Genomic DNA, 24122 nt, shown 5'->3' on the forward strand with positions numbered 1-24122 from the left:
TGCTAGCCTTATAATCTTCTACATCTCTATCATTTCCTAGTTTTTTGAACCTTTCGTAAGCTTTTCTTTTCTTCTTGACTAGATTTATAACAGCCTTTGTACACCACGGTTCCTGTACCCTACCATCCTTTCCCTGTCTCATTGGAACGTACCTGTGTAGAACCCCGCGGAAATATCCCCTGAACGTTTGCCACATTTCTGCTTTACATTTCCCTGAGAACATCTGTTCCCAATTTATACTTCCAAGTTCCTGCCCGATAGCCTCATATTTTCCTTTACTCCAATTAAACGCTTTCCTAACTTGTCTGTTCCTATCCCTCTCCAATGCTATGGTGAATGAGATAGAATTGTGATCACTATCTCCAAAATGCTCTCCCACTGAGAGACCTGACACTTGCCCAGGTTCATTTCCCAATACCAGATCAAGTACAGCCTCTCCTCTTGTAGGCTTATCTACATATTGTGTCAAGAAACCTTCTTGAACACACCTAACAAACTTCACCCCATCTAAACCCCTCGTTCTAGGGAGATGCCAATCAGTATTTCCTCCCGGGAGGGGGGAGAAGATGACGGCGCGACGGCAGTGCGCGCGGCCGCTTCGGTGATGATATCTGTTATCTGTCAAGTAGGGGACTGTGCACAATTCTGATTTGATGGAGACAAACATGAGAGCACGGAGGAACATCTGGAAAATTTCTAAAAAGCCCGCTTTGCTGCCGCTGCTACTGTGTAGTAACCGGAATCTCCGGAGCTGAAGGCCTCGAAATCCTCGACTTAGCGTGTTTCAGCGGCCGGGGAGAGGTCGGAGACGCTCGGCAGAGGATGGCGCTCGGGAGGGTGGTCGGAAGCTCGAAGTTTTCAGACGGATGGACTCAGTGTCGGCTGTGGTCGGCTGCTTCCAAGGTATCGGAAAGTTGACGGTGCCTGGAGGTTTATGGCAGGGAGTTTCTCCCTTTTGCTGCCTGCTATCAGGGACTTGGGAGTTGATCAAATCGAGACTTTGAGACTTTTTTTTTTACTGTGCCCATGGTCTGTTCTTCATCAAATTATGGTATTGTTTTGCACTGCTGTAACTATATGTTATAAATATGTGGTTCTGTCAGTGTAAGTCTTTGGTCTGTCTTGCTTTCTGTGGTATCACTCCGGAGAAACATTGTATAATTTCTTAATGCATGTATGCATTTCTAAATGACAATAAAAGAGGACTGAGTGTTCTCATAATCAAATCTAAAAAAAAATTTGTGAAATTATAATCTCCCACCATGACAACCCTGTTATTATTACACCTTTCCAGAATCTGTCTCCCTATCTGCTCCTCAATGTCCCTGTTACTATTGGGTGGTCTATAAAAAACACCCAGTAGTGTTATTGACCCCTTCCTGTTCCTAACTTCCACTCAGAGACTCAGTAGACAATCCCTCCATGACTTCTTCCTTTTCTGCAGCCATGACACTATCTCTGATCAGCAGTGCCACGCCCCCACCTCTTTTGCCTCCCTCCCTGTCCTTCCTGAAACATCTAAAGCCTGGCACTCTAAGTAACTGTTCCTGCCCCTGAACCATCCAAGTCTCTGTAATGGCCACAACATCATAGCTCCAAATACTGATCCACACTCTGAGCTCATCCGCTTTGTTCACAATACTCCTTGCATTAAAATAGACACATCTCAAACCATCGGAGTGAGCGCATCCCTTCTCTATCACCTGCCTATCCTCCCTCTTGCACTGTCTCCAAGCTTTCTCTATTTGTGAGCCAACAGCCCCTTCCTTCATCTCTTCAGTTTGGTTCCCACCCCCCAGCGATTCTAGTTTAAACTCTCCTCAGTAGCCTTAGCAAACCTTCCTGCCAGGATATCGGTCCCCCTCGGATTCAAGTGCAACCCATCCTATTTGTACGGGTCACACCTGCCCCAAAAGAGGTCCCAATGATCCAGAAATCTGAATCCCTGCCCCCTGCTCCAATCCCTCAGCCACACATTCATCCTCCACCTCATTCTATTTCTGTACTTACTGTCACGTGGCACAGACAGTAATCCCGAGATTACTACCTTCTCAACCTCCTTCCTAACTCCCTGTAGTCTGTTTTCAGGACCTCCACCCTTTTCCTACCTATGTCGTTGGTACCAATATGTACGACAACCTCTGGCTGTTCTCCTTCCCACTTCAGGATATTGTGGACACGATCAGAAACATCCCCGACCTTGGCACCTGGGAGGAAAACTACAATCCATGTTTCTTTCCTGCAACACAAAATTGCCTGTCTGACCCCCTAACTATAGAGTCCCCTATCACTGCTGCCATCCTCTTCCTTTCCCTACCCTTCTGAGCCACAGGGCCAGACTCTGTGCCAGAGGCATGGCCACTGTTGCCTCCCCCAGCAGTACTCAAACAGGAGTACTTATTGTTCCGGGGGACAGCCACAGGGGTATCTGACTCTTGCCCTTCCCTCTCCTGACTGTGACCCACTTATCTGTCTCTCGAGGCCCCAGTGTGACTACCTGCCTATAGCTCCTCTCTATCACCTCCTCGCTCTCCCTGACCAGACGAAGGTCATCGAGTTGCATCTCCAGTTCCCTAACGCAGTCCCTAAGGAGCTGCAGCTCGACGCACCTAGCGCAGATGTGGCCATCCAGGAGGCTGGGTGTCTCCCAGACATCCCACATCTGGCACCCAGTACAGAACACCGGCCTCACACACATGCTTCTTGTCTCTGTTCTACACAGGCAACCTACTTCGCCTTGACCCACTATTGCCTAAGCCCTGTTGTGCCAAAGCCCTCCTACTCTGTCCCCCTCTACTCTGTCGCCTGCTCTATAAAGCTACCTTTTACTCTTCTCGCTATTCTAACTGGCTGACGTCCACACGCTTGCACAGTCGTGCCTTGATCAAGCTTTATAAAGCTTTTCTGTATTAAAACCTCCTGTCAGCAACAACACTTACTTCGTGATACCACGCGGAATAGGCCCCTCTGACCTTTCGAGCCACACCACCCAACAACCCCTGACAAACGGGACAATTTCCACGACCAGTATTCTTGATCTACTGCACTGGATCTAGTATAACAGACCACATCTGCCCTCATACTGGATCCGGTGTGACAGAACAACACCCACTCAGCACGACAGAGCCACTACTGCCCCACACTGGACCCAGCTTCACAGACCCACATCCATACTGGATCCAGTGTGACAGAACTACATCTGCCTTCACTGGATCAGTGTCGCAGATTGACATCTGACGACCTTCTTCTAAAGTTTAATGGTGGCTGGCATCTTAGGGCAGCAGGAGGAAACGGGAGGACCTGGGGGAAACCCACGCGTTCCACGGAGAGGACGTACAGACATTCCTTATGGAGGACGCCGGAACTGAACTCCAAACTCCAATGTCCTGTGCTGTTATGTGTCACGGTAATGGCTGCGCTAAGATGGCACCCAAACCTCTGCGTACCTTTCAATGGGATTTAACCTTACTGCTGATATCTTCCATCCCTGCAACATCCTGTACTGTTAATAAGCAGAAATCTCCACAGAACTTGGATTGTGTAGAAAGTTGTTGCATTCTCTCCTTCCCTTGGCATTGTCTTTCTTGGCTTTTACTGTTTCCAAGCAGCAGTAGGCCATCTGCTTGCTTAATCAGCCTATTTACTTGAAGTGCAAAACTCAATGACTTGTGCTTTAGCAGCAACATACACAAAATGCAGGAGGAACTCAGCAGGTCCGGCAGCAACTTTGGAAATGAATAAGCTGTTGACGTTTCAGACTGAGACCCTTCGTAAGGACTGGAAAGGAAGGGGGAAGACGCCAGGATAAAAAGGCGGGGTTAGGGGACGGAGGACAAGCTAGAAAGTCATAGGTGAAGCCAGGCGGGTGGGAAAGGTGAAGAGCTGGGAAGGAATCTGACAGGAGAGGAGAGTGGGCCTCGGGAGAAAGGGCAGATGGGCAGATGACAAGCAGGTGAGGAGAAGAGGTCAGAGGCCAGAGTAGGAATAGAAGTAAAGGGAAAGGGGAGGCAAATATCCACACTTTCTGAGAGAGAGAGGGGGAGGGAGGGAGGGAGAGAAAGAGAGAGAGAGAGAGAGAGAGGGAGAGTGTGTGTGTACAGTACATCTACAAGTGTGTACTTGCATGAGTGTATGTGACTAAATACACACATTGTATTCCTTACCGTTAATCTCAGTTGAAATAATCTCTCTGCATTCACCAGTCAGGGTTCAATTCTGCTACTGTCTGTATGGAGTTTGCATGCTCTCCTCGTGACCATGTAGGTTTCCTCTGGCTGCTCTGGTTTATGCCCACATTACAAAGTCAGGGTTGTTGAGCTATGGGCATATTATGTCGGCACGGGAAGTGTGGCGACCCTTGCGGGCTGCCCAGCACTGCCCTCACTGATTCTGTTTGACACAAAAGATGCATTTCACTCTGTTTAGACATACACACGACAAATAAAACTATCTTTTATATTTTAAAAAGCATGTATGTGTATACAGTACTATGCAAAAGTCTTGGGCACATATACATAGTTAGGGTGCCTAAGACCTTTGCACAGTACTGCAAAGTGGTTAAAATAGGAAGGTGGTTGGGAAATAGAAATAAGAATACTTAGCTTTCTATTAGCTCAATGGTATCAAGTATTATCTGATAACTGGAAAGATATAATTATTAGTACTGTACAAAAGTCTTAGGGACCTGGGCTACATATAGATACCTCAGACTTTAGCACAGTACTGCAGATGCATAATAGTGTAGTGTGGGTTTGTGTTTGCACATCTATACATTGATGAGCTTTCACTATGTGCACATTTGTTTACCTATTTCTCTGAATATGTGTGCGCAGACCTGTTCTCCCAGGCATTGTAACACATCTGTAAACAAACGTACGGTGTGTATGAATAAACAGCCTCTCCTGCAGAGCTATGACAGAAAAATGATTGCAGCCAAGAATGGCAATAAGGAAGTGATTTAAGGCTATTGGTTTGTTTTGCCCAGGTTTAAACAAAGCCTTACCGGGGATTGAATAAATGCAGTGTGTTCTGGCGGGCTGCCAAGTCAAACATTTCTCTGCTTTACCAGCCGATGATCTAACAGCTTCTCAACATGAACCTCTCCCAGGGTCAATAAGCAACACTTCCCTACCGTTACATTCTTGACAGGGCAGATGTGGAGGGAATGCTGCCTTGGCAGGATGGGGTGAGGTTTCTAGAACAAGGGCCCACTTTAAAATTAAGGGATTACCCACTGAGGATTGAAATGGCTCAAAGTGTCTTCTCTCAGAGGGTTGTGGAAGTTAGAATCTCTGCTCCTTAAAGGGCATTGGAAGTGGGGCATCAAATATTGTTAAGGCAGAACATAGAACATAGAATATAGAAATCTACAGCACATTACAGGCCCTTCGGCCCACATTGTTGTGCTGACCATGTAACCTACTCTAGAAGCTGCCTAAAATTTCCCTAGCACGTAGCCCTCTATTTTTTTAAGCGCCATGTACCTATCTAAGAGGCTCTTAAACAACTCTATTGTATCCAAAAAGTAAGTAGATAGGTTCTTGATCAGTAAAGAACTTCTTACAACAGAGGAGTCTGATCAGCCCATCCAGTACATGCTAGGTCTCAGGAGAGCAAGCTATGTCCCATCCCTTCTTATTTCATTCCCTCATTTCCATTCTCCTGACACTCAGCTATATTAAGGGATAGTTTACAGTTGTGGGCAGCATGGTGGTGTGGCGGTGAGCAGAAGCCTGTTACTGAACCGGCCATCTGGGTTCAGTTCCCCATGACCCGCGTGGCTTTTCTCCGGGTACACCAGTTCCTTCCATATTCTGAAGATGTACAGGTCAGCAGGGTTCATTGGTCTCGGGGTGTAACTGGGTGGTGCAGGCTAGTAGGGTTGGAAGAACCCTCTTACTGTGCTGTATCTCCAAATAAAAATAAAACCTATGTTAACCAGTAAAACTAACCACTATGTTGTCTGTGTGTGTGTGTGTGTGTGTGTGTGTGTGTGTGTGTGTGTGTGTGTGTGTGTGTGTGTGTGTATGTATGTCTGTCTGTCTATCTGTGTCTCTGTATGTGTGTGTGTGTATCTGTCTGCGTTCGTGTGTGTGTGTCTGTGTATGTGTCTGTCTGTCTGTCTATCTGTGTCTCTGTATGTGTGTGTGTGTGTGTGTGTGTCTGTGTATGTGTCTGTCTGTCTGTCTATTTGTGTGTGTGTGTGTGTGTGTCTGTAAATGTGTCTGTTTCTGTGTGTGTGTGTGTGTGTGTGTGTGTCTGTGTATGTGTCTGTCTGTCTGTCTATTTGTGTGTGTGTGTATGTGTGTCTGTAAATGTGTCTGTTTCTGTGTGTGTGTGTGTGTGTGTGTGTGTGTGTGTGTGTGTGTCTATCTGTGTGTATCTTTGCGTGTATGCTCAACTCAGCACGGTTGGAAAGCATGCAAGGAGCTGGCTGGAATCGAACCCAGAACCATTCGCCTCGAAGTCCGGTTTGGATGCCCTACACCACTGGCTGGCTCTGTACATTTGGAATGAGCTGCCAGAAATAGTGGTTGAAGTAGGCACAAAAGCCACGTCTAACAACCGTCTCAGTAAGTACCTGCGTAGGAGACGTTAACAAGGCTATGGGCCAAACATGAGCAGATGAGATAAGCTTGCTGGGCAGAAGTTGGATTGCAGGGCCTTTCTCTCTGCTGTATGACTGCGTGATAGTGGGTCTTGAAGCCACAGCTTCCTAGTTCATTGTGTGACAGACCCAACACTCAACTAGAGAATGTTGCCACGGCAGTATGTAAAGTAGAAGACGTTTGACAATGATGAGTAAATCTAAGGAGACTGAGGTCCTTTAACATCTGTCGGACGATGCTGAGGATGTTCTACGAGTCTGTGGTGGCCAGTGCGACCATGTTTGCTGTTGTGTGCTGGGGCAGCAGGCTGAGGGTAGCAGACACTAACAGAATCAACAAACTCATCTGTAAGGCCAGTGATGTTGTGGGGATGGAACCGGACTCTCTCACGGTGGTGTCTGAAAAGAGGATGCTGTCTAAGTTACATGCCATATTGGTCAATGTCTCCCATCCACTACATAATGGACTGGTTGGGCACAGGAGTACATTCAGCCAGAGACTCATTCCACTGAGATGCAACACTGAGCGTCATAGGAAGTCATTCCTGCCTGTGGCCATCAAACTTTACAACTCCTCCCTTGGAGGGTCAGACACCCTGAGCCAATAGGCTGGTCCTGGACTTATTTCCTGGCATAATTTACATATTACTATTTAATTATTTATGGTTTATTACTATTTAATTATTTATGGTGCAACTGTAACAAAAACCAATTTCCCCCGGGATCAATAAAGTAGGACTATGACTATGACTATGACTACTTAGTGGGTTTTCTCTGCCTTTATGAGAAGGAAACGATGACATGAATAGTTACTGCCTCCATTAACATTCTCTGAGAAAGATAGAACATTGAACATTTCTGCACACGACGTTATGCAACCTTTTAACCGACTGTAAGTTTATCTAACCATCCTCTCTGACAGAGCTTTCCATTTTTCTATCATCCATGTGCCTACCTAAAGGTCTCTTAAATGTCTCTAATGTATCTGCCTCTACCACCACCTCACAGCATGTTCCACATACCCACCACGCTCTGTGTAAATAAACTACCTTTACACTTTCCTCCAAACAGCTTAACATTACGTTCCTCTGTATTACCAATGTCGAGACGAGGATATGAATCAAGAACCTATCAGAATTAAACATAGTACCTTCTCACCTGGCTTGCATCCAAGAATAACTCAGATCCCAGATGCACAATTCCACCCAACTAGAATACTTCCTGTTGCTGATTCAATGAAATTCCTGAGGGTTTAATGCTGAGCTGTGTTAGCAGCAGGCACGTGTCACTGGGATGTTTGTGTGTTGTTAATAGCACCAGTAACACAGTGAAAGCTGATCTACACACCTTCCTACTGCAGTCGCATCAGGCAGGCTGGGTCACAGAAAAACTTACGCTCCATTAGTGCTTCAAATTACAGAATCCAGCTGCCAATAGCTTCCTGATCCTTCAGTACTAGCATCTCCACATCACCCGTACCAATTCAGCACAAGGTGAGATTCAGTTGGTTTTGAATGGGTTTGTAAGGCCCACAGATAAAGTAACCCGGATTCCCACTTTACTAACAGTCCAGGTGAAGAGTCTCAACTCGAAAGATCAGTTATCCATTTCTTAAGGATCTTCACTTGAAACATCACCTGTTCATTTCACTCCATCACTGCCCCCCAACTTGTTGTCCCTCCAGTATTCTGTGTGACCCTTCCATCCCTATTCCCTGATCTGTTGTGTCCCTCCAACATTCCGTGTGACCTTTCCATCCCTATTCCCTGACCTGTTGTGTCCTTCCAACATTCTGCGTGACCCTTCCATCGCTGCTCCCTGGTCTGTTTGTTTCTCCAGCACTTTGGGTGTTGCTCCCGATTCCAGAATCTGCACTCTTGTGTGTCTCATTCTCATCCACATATCCCACTGGGTTTTGGGTTACTCGCACAATGTGTTAGGAAGCTGTGGGTTCAAGACCCACAATCTCCCTGTCTTACAGCATGGAGACAACTCATTGGCCCATCTCATCCAGTCCCAGCAAGCTCGTCATATCTGTCCGCGTTTGGCTTATAGTCTCGTAAATATCTTTTATGCATATACTTATCTTCTCTCTTCAATGACATTTCCACCAACTATTGCTATATCCTGCACCTCATGGACGAGAGAATTACAAGGATTCAACCACCTCCCACTGGAGTGAAGCAATTTCTCCTCATCACCAGCCTAAATCTTCATTCTGAGTCCTGTTTCTAGACCCCTCAACCACTCAGAAACTTCCAGCCTGTCAAACCCTGCACAAATTTTCGGGCCAGCTGAATGTTTTCAATATTTTGTTTTGTATTTCCAGCAACTTTTTAAAAAATCTTCCTTCTGTAGAAGGTTGTCAGTCTGAAACATCCTCTCTGTTTCTCTCCTAACATCTGCAATCTGACCTGATGATTTTCTCCAGCGTTCTCAGTTTTTATCTAAGCATTTTGTAAGTTCTAGAGACTCAAACTGCACAATCAATATTGAAGTTTCAGACATTTAGAGAGTTAAAGTTCATCAGCAGTGTTGTTGATGTCGGAACTCAGTTCTCACTATTCTTGGGCCGTGGGTTACAAACTTCCGTCACAGAGGCACACAGCTACCGCTCCTCCCTGTCACTCTGATGAACGGCAGATGGGAGGAGAGCAGAGGAAGAATGTTTTAATCACACTAAGTCGAAGATGAGGCAGCAAGGGGGTAGACTGGCAGAGCTGCTGTCTCATATCTCCAGGTTTAATCCTGACCTCCTGTGCTCACTGTGTGGAGTTCGCATGTTCGTTCTCCTTGTGACCACATGATTTTCCCCCAAGGGCCCCACATCACAAAGGCGTGCAAGTTAGTAGGTTAATTTCTCAGAGTTTCAGAGCAACAGCTCCCATAGTAACCTCTGACATCATGTGATCCATGTCTGTCTGAGGAAGCAGCCGGGTAGTAGATCTCTCAGCAAAGCATCTGAAGTTCAAGTGAAGCTTCACCAAACACTGGAGAGAGACAGTGACCCAATGTAGGGCTCTGCAGTGGTGACCACCTCCGTACCTTTTAGTCGCAAGTTAAACCACCTCCGTACCTTTTAGTCGCAAGTTAAACCACCTCCATTGTTCAGTGGGTGAGAGGTTCAGGGATTCAAACCCCCGACCTCTTGGCCTGAATACAAGATTGGCTCACTATACTCTGGCTGTCACAGAGGTGATCAGGCTGATGTGTCAAGCAAGTAAAATTGTGGACGTTGTGATTTAAGTATGCGGTTACGAGGTCGGTAATGAGCACACCTTTGTAAAGGTGTAGAAATGTGCTCCTGAGGTCCAGGTGGGGACCAGCGTGCTTCAGCTCTAGAGCAATCGAAGGGGAGGGGAAACGAATATGAATGGAAACAATGCTCATGTCTGGGCTACAAGATAACTTAATGGTCACTGGAGTACTCGCTTCTAAGTTAGCTCAGTAGCCCATCCACCTCAGTGTCAGGAGGTCCGACGGTCAAGCCCCACTCCACTGGAGGCTTGAACAGGACATATTCCAGGGAAGCAGTATGGGGTCGCTGAGGCATTCACTTGCTGATGAAATATTAAAGTGTGGCCCTCAGCTGGGACATTGCCCTCGATTGTCCAAACAGCATCTCAAAAGCAGATTTTTGCTCATTTTCTGCCATAGAACCAGAGAACCATAGAAACTACAGCACAGAAACAGGCCCTTTGGCCCTTCTTGGCTGTGCCGAACCATTTTCTGCCTAGTCCCACTGACCTGCACACAGACCATATCCCTCCATACACCTCCCATCCATGTATCTGTCCAATTTATTCTTAAATGTTGAAAAAGAACCCGCATTTACCACCTCGTCTGGCAGCTCATTCCATACTCCCACCACTCTCTGTGTGAAGAAGCCCCCCCTGATGTTCCCTTTAAACTTTTCCCCCCTCACCCTAAACTCATGTCCTCTGGTTTTTTTCTCCCCTTGCCTCAGTGGAAAAAGCCTGCTTGCATTCACTCTATCTATACCCATCATAATTTTATATATCTCTATCAAATCTCCCCTCATTCAGGGAATAAAGTCCTAACCTATTCAACCTTTCTCTGTAACTGAGTTTCTCAAGTCCCGGCACATCCTTGTAAACCTTCTCTGCACTCTTTCAGCCTTATTTATATCCTTCCTGTAATTTGGTGATCAAAACTGAACACAATACTCCAGATTCGGCCTCACCAATGCCTTATACAACCTCATCATAACATTCCAGCTCTTATACTCAATACTTTGATTAATAAAGGCCAATGTACCAAAAGCTCTCTTTACGACCCTATCTACCTGTGATGACACTTTTAGGGAATTTTTTATCTGTATTCCCAGATCCCTCTGTTCCACTGCACTCCTCAGTGCCTTACCATTAACCCTGTATGTTCTACGTTGGTTTGTCCTTCCAACCTGCAATACCTCACACTTGTCAGTATTAAACTCCATCTGCCATTTTTCAGCCCATTTTTCCAGCTGGTCCAAGTCCCTCTGCAGGCTCTGAAAACCTTCCTCACTGTCTACTACACCTCCAATCTTTGTATCATCAGCAAACTTGCTGATCCAATTTACCACATTATCATCCAGATCATTGATATAGATGACAAATAACAATGGACCCAGCACTGATCCCTGTGGCACACTACTAGTCACAGGCCTCCACTCAGAGGAGCAATTCTCTACCACCACTCTCTGGCTTCTTCCATCGAGCCAATGTCTAATCCAATTTACCACCTCTCCATGTATAGCTAGCGACTGAATTTTCCTAACTAACCTCCCATGCGGGACCTTGTCAAAGGCCTTACTGAAGTCCATGTAGACAATATCCACTGCCTTCCCTTCATCCACTTTCCTGGTAACCTCCTCGAAAAACTCCAACAGATTGGTCAAACATGACCTACCACACACAAAGCCATGTTGACTCTCCCTAATAAGCCCCTGTCTATCCAAATGCTTGTAGATTCTGTCTCTTAGTACTCCCTCCAATAACTTAGCTACTACTGACGTTAAACTCACCGGCCTATAATTTCCCGGATTACTTTTCGATCCTTTTTTAAACAATGGAACAACATGAGCCACTCTCCAATCCTCCGGCACTTCACCCGTAGACAGCGACATTTTAAATATTTCTGCCAGGGCTCCCGCATTTTCAACACTAGTCTCCTTCAAGTTCCAAGGGAACACTCTGTCAGGTCCCGGGGATTTATCCACTTTAATTTTCCTCAAGACAGCAAGCACCTCCTCCTTTTCAATCTGTACAGTTTCCATGGTCTCACTACTTGATTCCCTCAATTCCATAGATTTCATGCCAGCTTCCTTAGTAAATACAGACGCAAAAAACCTATTTAAGATCTCTCCCATTTCCTTTGGTTCCGCACAAAGCCGACCACTCTGATCTTCAAGAGGACCAATTTTATCCCTTACAATCCTTTTGCTCTTAATATACTTGTAAAAGCTCTTTGGATTATCCTTCACTTTGACTGCCAAGGCAACCTCATGTCTTCTTTTAGCCCTCCTGATTTCTTTCTTAAGTATTTTCTTGCACTTCTTATACTCCTCAAGCACCTGATTTATCCCCTGTTTCCTATCCATTTCATACAACTCCCTCTTCTTCTTTATCAGAGTTGCAATATCCCTTGAGAACCAAGGTTCCTTATTCCTATTCAATTTGCCTTTAATCCTGACAGGAACATACAAACTCTGCACTCTCAAAATTTCCCCTTTGAAGGCTTCCCACCTACCAATCACATCTTTGCCAGAGAACAACCTGTCCCAATCCACACTTTTTAGATCCTTTCTCATTTCTTCAAATTTGGCCTTCTTCCAGTTCAGAACCTCAACCCTAGGACCAGATCTATCCTTGTCCATGATCAAATTGAAACTAATGGTGTTATGATCACTGGAACCAAAGTGCTCCCCTACACAGACTTCTGTCACTTGCCCTAATTAGTTTCCTAACAGGAGATCCAATATTGCATTCCCTCTAGTTGGTCCCTCTATATATTGATTTAGAAAACTTTCCTGAACACATTTTACAAACTCTAAACCATCTAGACCCCTAACAGTATGGGAGTCCCAATCAATGTATGGAAAATTAAAATCCCCTACCACCACAACTTTATGTTTCCTGCAGTTGCCTGCTATCTCTCTGCAGATTTGCTCTTCCAAGTCTCGTTTCAAATTGGCTGCCACATTTTTCAAATTTCAATACCAGTTTTGGAACTATTTCATCAGCTGCGAAACATGAAAGACTGTTTAATTGTAGGCCTTTGTTTTGTCAGTGTGTGATTTGAGTAAAAACTTTGAGCACAGCAAGATCCCATAAACAAAGGCTGAGGGTAAATTATGCTGAGGGTAAACATTAATGGATGGAATTTGACTACATTTGATGGCACTTAATTCTATCTGAGATGACTGCTGGGTTTAAAACCTTTTTCAATACAATGTTATTCAGTAATGGAGGATTGCGAGTCTCATTGGAGAAAAGTTTGAGTGTGTGTGTGAGAGTGTGTGTGCGTGTGTGTGTGTGTGTGTGTGTGTGAGACAGGATTATTCTGCCGAGCACATTGGACATGTTATGTTGCTTCCAGAATGCCTGGCAACACTTGCAGGCTGCCCCCAGCACAATGTATGTTGGTTGCTAACAAAATGAAGCATTTCATCAACAGGAGAAAATCTGCAGATGCAGTGAATCCAAGCAACACACACAAAGTGCTGGAGGAACTCAGCAGGCCAGGCAGCATCTATGGAAAACAGCGTAGTCGATGTTTCAGGCTGAAACCGTTCGTCAGGACTGCAGGGTCTCGGCCAAAAACATCGACTGTACTCTTTTCCATTGATGCTGCCTTGCCTGCTGTTCGTGCAGCATTTTGTGTGTGATGATGCATTACACCATAAGTTTCGATGTACATGTGATAAATAAATCTGAATCTAAATGAGGTGAACCACCGTAAAGCAACACCACACTGAAAGTGCCCTCACCTCCCTCGATTGTCGCGGCCGTCACGCAGTCACTCCAGCGTGAGCGTCCGATCCCAGTACTGCAGAACAGGTGGATACTGAACTCTGAGTACGGCATCAATCCTCGAATAACGTGGCTGAACGGTGGAACAGCGACTTCCTCAAAGTAGACCTCCTGGCTAGCATTGCCCCTGGATTGGTTGGTCTGGGAGGAAAGAAACAGGAACAGCCAGAAGATCATCTGAGTTAAAGGATTTGTCTGCACAATCAAGCCCTTGCTACATCATGTCGCCACTCTGAAAATACAGAAGTGGTTACTCAGGATAAGGAATGTGCTCACACAAACGTTGCATCCCCTTAGCCGAGTAAACAAAAGTTCTATGTGTCGAAAAAGACTCCGAGGAAATCGAAACACAGCCTTACCCGCCTGTCTCCAGTGAAACCGTTCCGCTCCTCTCCAGCACTTCTCCCACCACTGTGCTGCAGTACCTCACAAAGAATTTGGCTGGCGGTCAGTGGTTTTAAGATGCCATTTACAAGTGAATCAGGTTTATTTTCACTGATCGTATGTTGTTTGTGTTACCAATACAGAGCAAGGCAACAATATTACCATCAGTTACACGTGAATAATAAAGAAAAGGAGAGATAGCGAAGTAGTGACCATGGACTGTTCAGAAATTTAATGGTGGAGATGAAGATGCTGTTCCTAAAACTTTGAGTGTGCATCTTGCAGCAATGAGTCAAGGGCATGTGTCAGACGGTGAGGATGCCGATTTCTGGAAGACGTGCCAGTGACAGAGCTGACCGAATCCGCGAACCTCTGAAGCCTCTTGCGACACTGTCCATTGGAGTCTTCACGCCAGGTAGTGATGCAATCATCCAGCGCACTCTCCGTGGTACATCTGTAGGTATCTGTGAGGCTTCGGTGACATACCAAATCTCCCAATGAAATGTAGCCACTGGCATTGTAGATGTGCTGGGCAGCGCAAGGACAGGAGAAACTCCAGGAGGCTTCAACATACAACGATCTTCTTCATTATTCATTGAATTTTTATAACACAGAAGGAAACCTATTACCCAGTCAGATACCCTCATCACACTCTTCACAGCCCAAACTCACCCTGTCAGATACCCTCTTCACCCTCTTCACAGCCCAAACTCACCCAGTCAGATACCCTCTGCATCCTCTTCACAGCCCAAACTCACCCTGTCAGATACCCGCCTCTGCACCCTCTTCACAGCCCAAACTCACCCAGTCAGATACCCTCTGCACCCTCTTCACAGCCCAAACTCACCCTGTCAGATACCCACCTCTGCACCCTCTTCACAGCCCAAACTCACCCAGTCAGATACCCTCTGCATCCTCTTCACAGCCCAAACTCACCCAGTCAGATACCCTCTGCACCCTCTTCATAGCCCAAACTCACCCTGTCAGATACCCTCTGCACCCTCTTCACAGCCCAAACTCACCCAGTCAGATACCCGCCTGTGCACCCTCTTCACAGCCCAAACTCACCCAGTCAGATACCCGCCTCTGCACCCTCTTCACAGCTCAAACTCACCCAGTCAGATACCCTCTGCACCCTCTTCATAGCCCAAACTCACCCAGTCAGATACCCTCTGCCCTTTCTTCACAGCCAGCAGGAACACCCAGCTTTCAAGCAACACACATCAAAGTTGCTGGTGAACGCAGCAGGCCAGGCAGCATCTCTAGGAAGAGGTACAGTCCACGTTTTGGGCCGAGACCCTTCGTCAGGACTTTGTATTGTTTTGTGTTTGTTTAGTAATCAGCACATTTTCTGCTCAGGCCCACTGAAGAGACAACTCCTGCTGAGTGATGCTTCCAGAGGCATGAGTCTCAGACTGGCAGTTAACCCACCACTGGGTTACTCAGAAACAGGCCATTCAACCCATCTCATCCATACAGCCCAAGACCCCTTGCTAAGCTCAAACCACTTGCCTCCATTTGGCCATTTCTAGAAACCTTTCATGTCCAAGCACCTCCCTGCTCTTGGAGAACTATTGTAAAGGGTATCTTACCCCAACCTCTTTTTATTTTGGAATTGGAATTGGGTTATTAGTGTCACATGTGCCACGATACAGTGAAAAGCTTTTCTTACATACTGATCACACAGATCAAGTCACTACACAGTGTATTGAGGAAGAATAAGGTAAAACAAGAACAATGCAGAATAGAAAGTGGAAAAGGTACCGAATAAGTGCAGTGCCAGTGAAAGATAAAGTGCAAGATCATAATGTGGTCTATAATGGGTAAAGCCCTCCCCACCAATCAGCACGTTTACACAGAGTGCCATCCCAGGAAAGCGGCATCCAGCATCAGGAAGCCCCATCGTCCCAGACATGCTCTCTTCTCATTGCTGCCATCAGGAAGAAGACACAAGAGCCTTAGGGCCCACATCCAGGTTCAGGAACAGTTACTACCTCTAACCATCAGACTCTTGAACCAAAGGGGGTAACTTCACTGAACTTCATTTGCTCCATTATTAAATTATTCCCACAACCTGTGGACTCACTTTCAAGGATTCTTCATCTCATGTTCTCGATATTCATTCCTTATTTATTGTTATTATTTTTTTGTTCTTGTATTTACACAGTTTTTTTGTCTTTTACACACTGGTTGAGCACCCAAGTTGATGCGGTCTTTCATTCATTCTGTTATTATTATTCTATTATGGATCTGTTGAGTACACCCACAAGAAAGCGAATTTCAGGATTGTATATGGTGACATATATGTACTTTGATAATAAATGTACTTTGAAACTTTGAACTTTGAGTTGATTTGAGGCCAAGAGTTCAACTTATCAAATAGGAGGCCCATTTAAGAGTCCGTAAGACCATAAGGTATAGGAGCAGAAGTAGGCCATTAGGCCCATTGAGTCTGCTCCGCCATTCAATCATGGGCTGATCCAATTCTTCCAGTCATTCCCACTCCCCTACCTTCTCCCCATACCCTTTGATGTCCTGGCTAATCAAGAACTTATCTATCTCTGCCTTAAATACATCCAATGACTTGGCCTCCACAGCTGCTCGGGCCAACAACTTCCAAATAATAATAGTCAAGTCAATGGGACCAAAGCTGTCCTTAAACCTGCTGGTACAGTTTTCAGACTTTTGTCTGATGGGAAAGGGGAGAAGAATGTTCTGGTTGAATGATGTCTTTGTTTCTGCTGGCTGCTTTACTGAGGCAAAGAGAAGTCCAGGTTCCTGTGACATTCACCACCTAGGTGACAGGGAGAGTATAGATGGCACAGTGATTCAGCCAGTGGAGCTGCTACATCATAGCTCAAGTGACCCAGGTTCAACGCTGGCCTCTGATGCTGTCTGTGTGGAGATTGCAAGATCTCATCATGAGCCCATGGGCTCCCTCTGTGCAGTATGGTAATGAACCATAAACCTCTGGTCCAGCTATATGACCCCATGACCACTGGTCTTGTTCAGTCAAGACATTTAACTCAGGTTACCCTGGTTCCCCCAAGCTGCCCTAATGAATTGCGTAAAGTGTTGTTGAGAAGTCAATGAATGGAAGAACAGACTCATTCTGAAACCAGAGAACTGGGAAGTGAAAGAGATGATTCCACAAATCCAGCCTACTGCCAACCTCAGAAGCACCATTGATAAAATGCTGTGCTATGTAAATCTCTACCAGAACCTCACGGAATTGTTTGGGCAATTCTTTTCCGATCAATTTTACAAGTTGTCCTTCTTTGTCTTGGGAAGTCCCTTGGAATTGATTCCACTCTGATTTCATGGGTTCTGAGGTGGCTGATGAAGTCAAAGTGGCACCCACAGACTCGGCCGGAGCAGGGACAGGAGTCAGATGCTGGGGTGGTCAGGCAGGGTGTCTGTGCAGTGTGTCTTGGTACTCCCACTGGAGCTTCTCAGTACCTCCCTCATACTCCTTTGAGCATCTTGGGGTAGAGATTTAGGAATCAGTGGGAATGTTCTATTTCTCCAAGAAGACCTTGAGAACATCCTTGAATCATTTTCTCTGCCCAAATAGAATTCTCTACCCTAATTTCTTTGTGTCAAGGTGACTCTTTTAATCGAGACTGCAGAAAAACTTCCAGTAGTTCACAGAAGACTTCTCTGCATGCTTCCATGAGATTCCAGTGGGTCAGATGCTTGTAGAGGAGAAAATAGGCTGCTCCACAGCGGATATATCCCTCAACACAATCCCATCTCTTCTGGAGCCTACAAACACCCTTACTGTACTGAACCATGTTCAAGAATTATCAAGCTCCAGGATAAGGATGGCTTGAATAGACCCGGTCTTGCCTGGTAGAGCATGCGCAGTGCTGCAAGGTGCTGCGTTGTCACAAACTCAGACTTTGGGCTTCAATATTAAGACAAAGCCACATTTGTGGAGAAGATTTATGAAATTATTGCCAGGACTTGAGGGCCTGAGCTTTAAGGAGAACTTGGGCAGGCTATTTCTTTATTCTGAGACACATAGGAGACTGAGGGGTGACTATATAGAGGTGTATAAAATCATTACAGACATAGATAAGAAGTCTTCATCCAGGGAAAGGGAAGGTATATGTTTAAGCTTCAAAAGGCGATGCCTCAAAAATGTCAGCATCCATCGTTAAAGAGCCCATCACCCGGGTCATTATCACTATCAGAGAGGAGGTATAGGAGACTGAAGACCTACACTTAACGTTTTAGGAACAACTTCTTGTCCCCCTCCACTCCCACCATCAGATTTCTGAATGCACCATGACCCATGAAGACTACCTCACTATTTTTATTCTCTTTTTGCATTGCTAATTTAATTTATTTATATGTTTCTTATCGTAATTTATTGTGTTTTAATACACTGCTCATCAATGCTGCCACAAAACAACAAATTTCATGACATAAGTCAGTGTTATTAAACCTGATTCTGATTGAAGCTGAGAGGGGAAAGATTTCAAAGGGATCTGAGGAGCTACGTCTTCACGCGTGCGTTTATGATACTCAGTGTTGCTGATGCTGCTGCAAGACAATTTATGTGGCATTTATTCCCTGTGTGCTTTGGTTCTTGGTAAACATGCCAAGCAGGTCAAAGGGTAGAGGCCAAACTAAGATCGGTCCACTAATCCTCCAGCTTCAGGGGTTCAGCTCAGGGCCATCTACTTTGACTGGTAAAATAAAATTGTTATGGAAACAGCAATGAAGAGAACTTCCATATCTGTGTGTGACTGTATGGACAGACAGAGATGGAGGACCTTCATTGCTGCCCTAAATGCCAGCGGCATAATGGGCAGAGAGTAAGTAAGTTATACCCTCTGACAATGCACGTCTAAGACAATAAATTTCAGCTCAAACTTTGTCAGGTACAGTCCCACCAAGGAGACACAATCCGAAGCAAAACAAACAAAGCTACTGGAGGAACTCAGCAGATCAGGCAGCATCTGTGGAGGGGTGCAGTCATTCAAAACTTGACTTTTCATTTCACCAAGGTTATATCCCAATGCAGTTACACCTCCCTTTTCCTGTATTCAAATCCATGTCGAATAAAGTCCCTCACACGTTTACTCCCCTAACTGCTTGCAGCACCTGTCTATTGGCCTTTAGTAATCTGGTCCCTTTGACCAACAGCCATTTAATCCTCAAAGAGATTATGGTAAAGCAATAACTTGGTCTATGGAAGGGTCAAGGGTGAATGATCATTGACCCCAGAGACTGAAACACCACAGGTGTGCATATAACTGGATCAGCAAATTAGCAGATGACACCAAGTTTGGGGGTATAGTGGAATGAGAGGAAGGCTATCATGGCTTGCAGCCAGATCTGGACCAGCTGGAAAAATGAGCTGAAAAATGGCATATGGAATTTAATGCAGACAAGTGCGAGATGTGGCACTTCAGGAGGACCCACCAGTGTAGGTCTTACACAGGGAACGGTAGAGCACTGAGGAATGTAGTACAACAAAGAGAGCTGGGAATACAGGTCTATAATTCACTGAAAGTGGAGTCACACGGTTGCTAGGGTCATAAAGAAAGTTTTTGGCACATTGGCCTTCATAAATCAAAGTACTGAATACAATAGATAGGATGTTATGCTGAAGTTGTATAAGATATTGGTGAAGCCTAATTTGGAATATTGTGTGCAGTTTTGGTCACCTACCTACAGGAAAAATGTACACAAGGTTGAAAGAGTGCAGAGAAAATTTACAAAGATGTTGCCAGGTCTGGAGGACCTGAGTTAAAAGGAAAGATTCAATAGGTTAGGAATTTATTCCTTGGAACGTAGAAGACTGAGAGGAGATCTGATAGAGGTGTACAAAATTATGAGAGGTATAGATAGGGTGAGTGCAGGCAGTCTCTTTCCACTGAGGTTGGGTGGGACTACAACCAGAGGTCACGGGTTAAGGCTGAAAGGTGAAAAGTTTAGGGGGAACATGATGGGAAACCTCTTCACTCAGGGGGTCATGAGAGTGTGGAATGAGCTGCCAGCACAAGTGGTGCAAGCGAGCTCGATTTCAACATTTAAGGGAAGTTTGGATAGGTACGTGGATGGGAAGGGTATGTGGGGCTATGGTCCCAGAGTAGGTTGATGGGAGTAGGCACTTTAAATGATTCAGTATGGACTAGGTGGGCTGAAGGGCCTGTTTTTATGCTGTACTTTTCTATGACTCTATGACTATGAGAGAAAGATGGAGAATGTGAAATGTATGTGAATGCCTGGTGACCTTACCTGGACTGAGCAGGAAGTGAGTGGGACAGAGCCACTTAATCCAGCCTTCCAGGAGATGCCCAAAGCCTGCGAGCTGACAAATGTCACCGTCACATTTTCTGGCTGATCTGGTAGAACTGGGAGAGAGGAAATCAATCACTGAACCATCACCATTAATTCACAATAAGCCTCACTTCCGGCCTTGACTTCTTTCACTGCAGCTATGGTTCAAATGCTCCGCACTCGCAAAAGTCCTACTGAAGCCACCTATCCAACCGGTCTTCTGGGTGCCCTCTGACAGCAGCCACACCCTATGGGTGAACCCAGAGCCAGCCTCCCTAGAGACCAGTGAGAGAGACCTGCACCCCTCTACAGAGACAGTTGTACAGATCTGGCCTGTGCTAACTTGTGTGTTAAAGATAACATATCACAAGTAAACAGGTGACCGGAGAGAACAAGTTCTTCATGTTGGGTATTTCGAACAAAAGGGCATTACTTCAGAGCTAGTAAACCCCCTGCACAGGGAAGCCATTAGAAACTTAGAAATCTCTGCCCCACTTTCTTCCACAGCAGCATAGATGCACTATGTCGAATGGCCTTTTGCGCTGTCCTTTTATTGTGGTTCCACACTGGGTGGAGCATTCACCCACTGAGCACTCTAGATTTGGGGAGTGGAGGCGCACAGTAGAGATGATGGTCAAATGCTCTAATTTTACTCCCATGGTTTAAGGTCTCCTTCATCTTAAAGTTTTACAATAGCTTGTCCTCCAGAGGGATTGGGAGATGGGGGCAGTAAGGAGCTCCAGGTACAATTTACCAAATTCCACGGATCATTGAGAGGATTAGAAAGAATCAGAGAGCAATCGAACAGGCCCTGCGGCCCGCTGCTTCCATTCCAACCATTCACCTGGTTAAGCTAATCCCACGTTAATCGCATTTTATTCTCCCCAGATTCCACCCCTCACACACACTGGGGGAATATTACTGCAGACAATTAACATACCCAACTCCCCCCAGATTCCACCCCTCACCCACACTAGGGGCAAATTACAGCGACACAGAGTTTGGAGATTGGAGGATCGGCTGTTGTAGGTAGGCCGAGGAAGATCGGGACTGCCTAGGCGTTACCTGAGGAAGGTAAAACTGCGCAGGCGTGGGTGACGTCAGCGGCGAGCGCGGAGTTTAAAAAGAGACCCACTTTCAGGCACAGGCAGCGTCGGTGTGGGCAGCGGAGTGCGCGGGAGCAGAGTGCTGGGCTTTGGCTCAGTGGGCTTTGGCGTAAGGGGGTCTTCGGTGAGAGGTAATCAGTGAGCCTGAGTACGTGCTTGCTGAGGAAAAAAGGTAAGGTGGGTAGGTACTTTTTCATTTATTCTGATTAATCTGGGATCAGGTAATGGGGGAGATAGTTAGAGCAGTGGTGTGCTCCGTATGCAGTATGTGGGAGGTCAGGGTCAACGCAGTTGTCCCTGATGATCACACCTGCAGTAGGTGCATCCAGCTGCAGCTCCTATCAGAGTGAGTTAGGGAATTGGAGCTGGAGCTGGAAGAACTACGGATCATTCGGGAGGCAGAGACAGAGATAGATAAGAGTTATCGGGAGGTAGTCACACCGAAAATACGGGAGGTAGGCAACTGGGTGACTGTCAGGAGATGGAGGGGGAGCAGGCAGAGAGAGCAGAGCACCCCTGTGGCCATTCCCATCAACAATAAGTATACCATTTTGGATACTGTTGGTGGGGATGACGTACCAGGAACAAGTTGCAGTGGTCCTGTCTCTGGCACTGAGGTTGGACCCTCGACTCAGAAGGGGACGAGGGAAGAGAGGACAGCGGTAGTGATAGGGGATTCTATAGTCAGGGGGCAGATAGGAGATTTTTTGGGGGAGATCGGGAGTCTCGGATGGTATGTTGCCTCCCTGGTGCCGGGGTCCGGGAAATCTCAGATCGGGTGCAGGTTATTCTCGAGAGGGAGGGCAAGAATCCAGATGTTGTGGTCCATGTAGGGACCAACGACGTGGGTAGGAAGAGTGAGGGGGTCTTGCGTAGTGAGTTCAGGGTGCGAAGCTGAAGGGCAAGACCTCCAGGGTCACAATCTCAGGATTGCTACCTGTGCCACGTGCGAGTGAGGCGAGGAACAGAAGGATTATACAGATCAATACGTGGCTGAGAGGATGGTGCAGGAGGGAGGGCCTCAGGTTTTTAGATAATTGGGCTTTGTTCCAGGGAAGGTGGGATCTGTTCCGACGGGACCGTTTACACCTGGACTGGAGGGGTACTAACATTCTTGCAGGAAAGTTTGCTAGTGCTGCTTGGGGGGGCTTAAACTAAATTTGCAGGGGGCAGGGATCCAGAAGGTGAGAGAGGATAGCGAGATGAAGTATAAAGGACAGGTGGGGACTACACGGTTCCGGAATATTAAGTGTGAAGCAGAGAAAGGTGAGGCAGAACGAGTGATAAGGAGGATACATGTGCAGAGGGATGGTCTGACGGAGCATGGAGTTAAATGTGCAGAAAGAGTAAGTAAATTTAAGAAGGACAACAAAATTCAAGGGGTGTATAGCCCGGTGAGAGTTCGGGGAGCTGGGTTATGCACAACAGGTAGCAATTTAAACAGAGAGAGGAGAAATGGGTTAAAAATTCTATATCTGAATGCGCGAGGTGTCAGAAATAAGGCGGATGAGCTTGAAGCTCAGGTGCGAATGGGTAACTATGATGTTGTTGGGATAACAGAGACATGGCTGCAGGGGGATCAGATCTGGGAATTGAATGTACAAGGGTATACGTGCTATCGAAGGGACAGAAAGGCGGGCAGAGGGGGTGGGGTAGCCCTGTTGGTGAGGAATGAGATTCAGTCCCTTGCAAGGGGGGACATAGAATCAGGAGGAGTAGAGTCAGTGTGGATAGAACTCAGGAACAGTAAGGGCAAAAAGACCCTAATAGGTGTTATCTACAGGCCCCCAAACAGTAGCATGGATATTGGGTGCAGGTTGAATAGGGAGTTAACAATGGCATGTGGCAAAGGAAATATCGCAGTAGTTATGGGGGATTTCAACATGCAGGTGAACTGGGAAAATCAGGTTGGTACTGGACCCCAGGATAGGGAGTTTGTAGAGTGCCTACGGGATGCATTTTTGGAGCAGCTTGTACGAGAGCCGACCAGGGATAAGGCTATTCTGGATTTAGTGTTGTGCAATGAACAGGATTTGATAAGGGATCTTGAAGTAAAGGAGCCATTAGGAGGTAGTGACCATAATACGCTAAGTTTTTATCTGCAAGTTGAGAGGGATAAGGACAGATCAGAAGTGTCAGTATTGCAGTTGAACAAAGGAGACTATGGAGCCATGAGGGAGGAGCTGGCCAAAGTTGACTGGTCGGATATCCTAGCAGAAAAGACAGTGGAACAGCAATGGCAGGTATTCTTGGGAATAATGCACAAGGTGCAAAATCAGTTCATCCCCCGGAGAAGGAAGGATTCAAAGGCCACAGTGGTTGACAAAGTAAGTCAGAGATAGCATAGCATTAAAAAAGTATAACAGAGCTAAGGTGAGTGGGAAGACGGATGATTGGGAAATTTTTAAGGAGCAACAGAACTTAACTGAAAAGGCAATATGGGGAGAAAAAAATGAGGTATGAATGCAAGCTAGCTTGGAATATAAAGGAGGATAGCAAAAGTTTTTTTAGGTATGTGAAGAGAAGGAAGATAGTTAAGAACAATGTTGGGCCCTTGAAGAATGAATTGGGAGAAATTGTTATGGGAAACAGAGAAATGGCAGACAAATTTAATAAGTACTTTGGATCTGTCTTCACTAGGGAAGACACAAGCAATCTCCCAGATGTATGGATGGGCCAAGGACATAGGGTAACAGA

The 24122-nt window shown here is 46.0% G+C and overlaps 1 protein-coding gene across 2 annotated transcripts in view; it reads right to left on the reverse strand.

The window, feature by feature from the left end:
• axl (AXL receptor tyrosine kinase) overlaps positions 1-24122 on the reverse strand; it is a 189314-nt gene that overhangs the window by 85838 nt on the left and 79354 nt on the right. For both annotated transcript variants that reach the window (XM_072269785.1, XM_072269784.1), the window contains exons 6-7: positions 20278-20393; positions 13599-13782 (exon numbers count right to left, since the gene is read on the reverse strand). In XM_072269785.1, coding sequence (XP_072125886.1) covers positions 13599-13782; positions 20278-20393 — 300 coding nt within the window. The remainder of the gene's footprint in view (positions 1-13598; positions 13783-20277; positions 20394-24122) is intronic.

Source organism: Mobula birostris, chromosome 10 (genome assembly GCF_030028105.1).
Source record: "Mobula birostris isolate sMobBir1 chromosome 10, sMobBir1.hap1, whole genome shotgun sequence".
NCBI classification, from domain to species: domain Eukaryota; kingdom Metazoa; phylum Chordata; class Chondrichthyes; order Myliobatiformes; family Myliobatidae; genus Mobula; species Mobula birostris.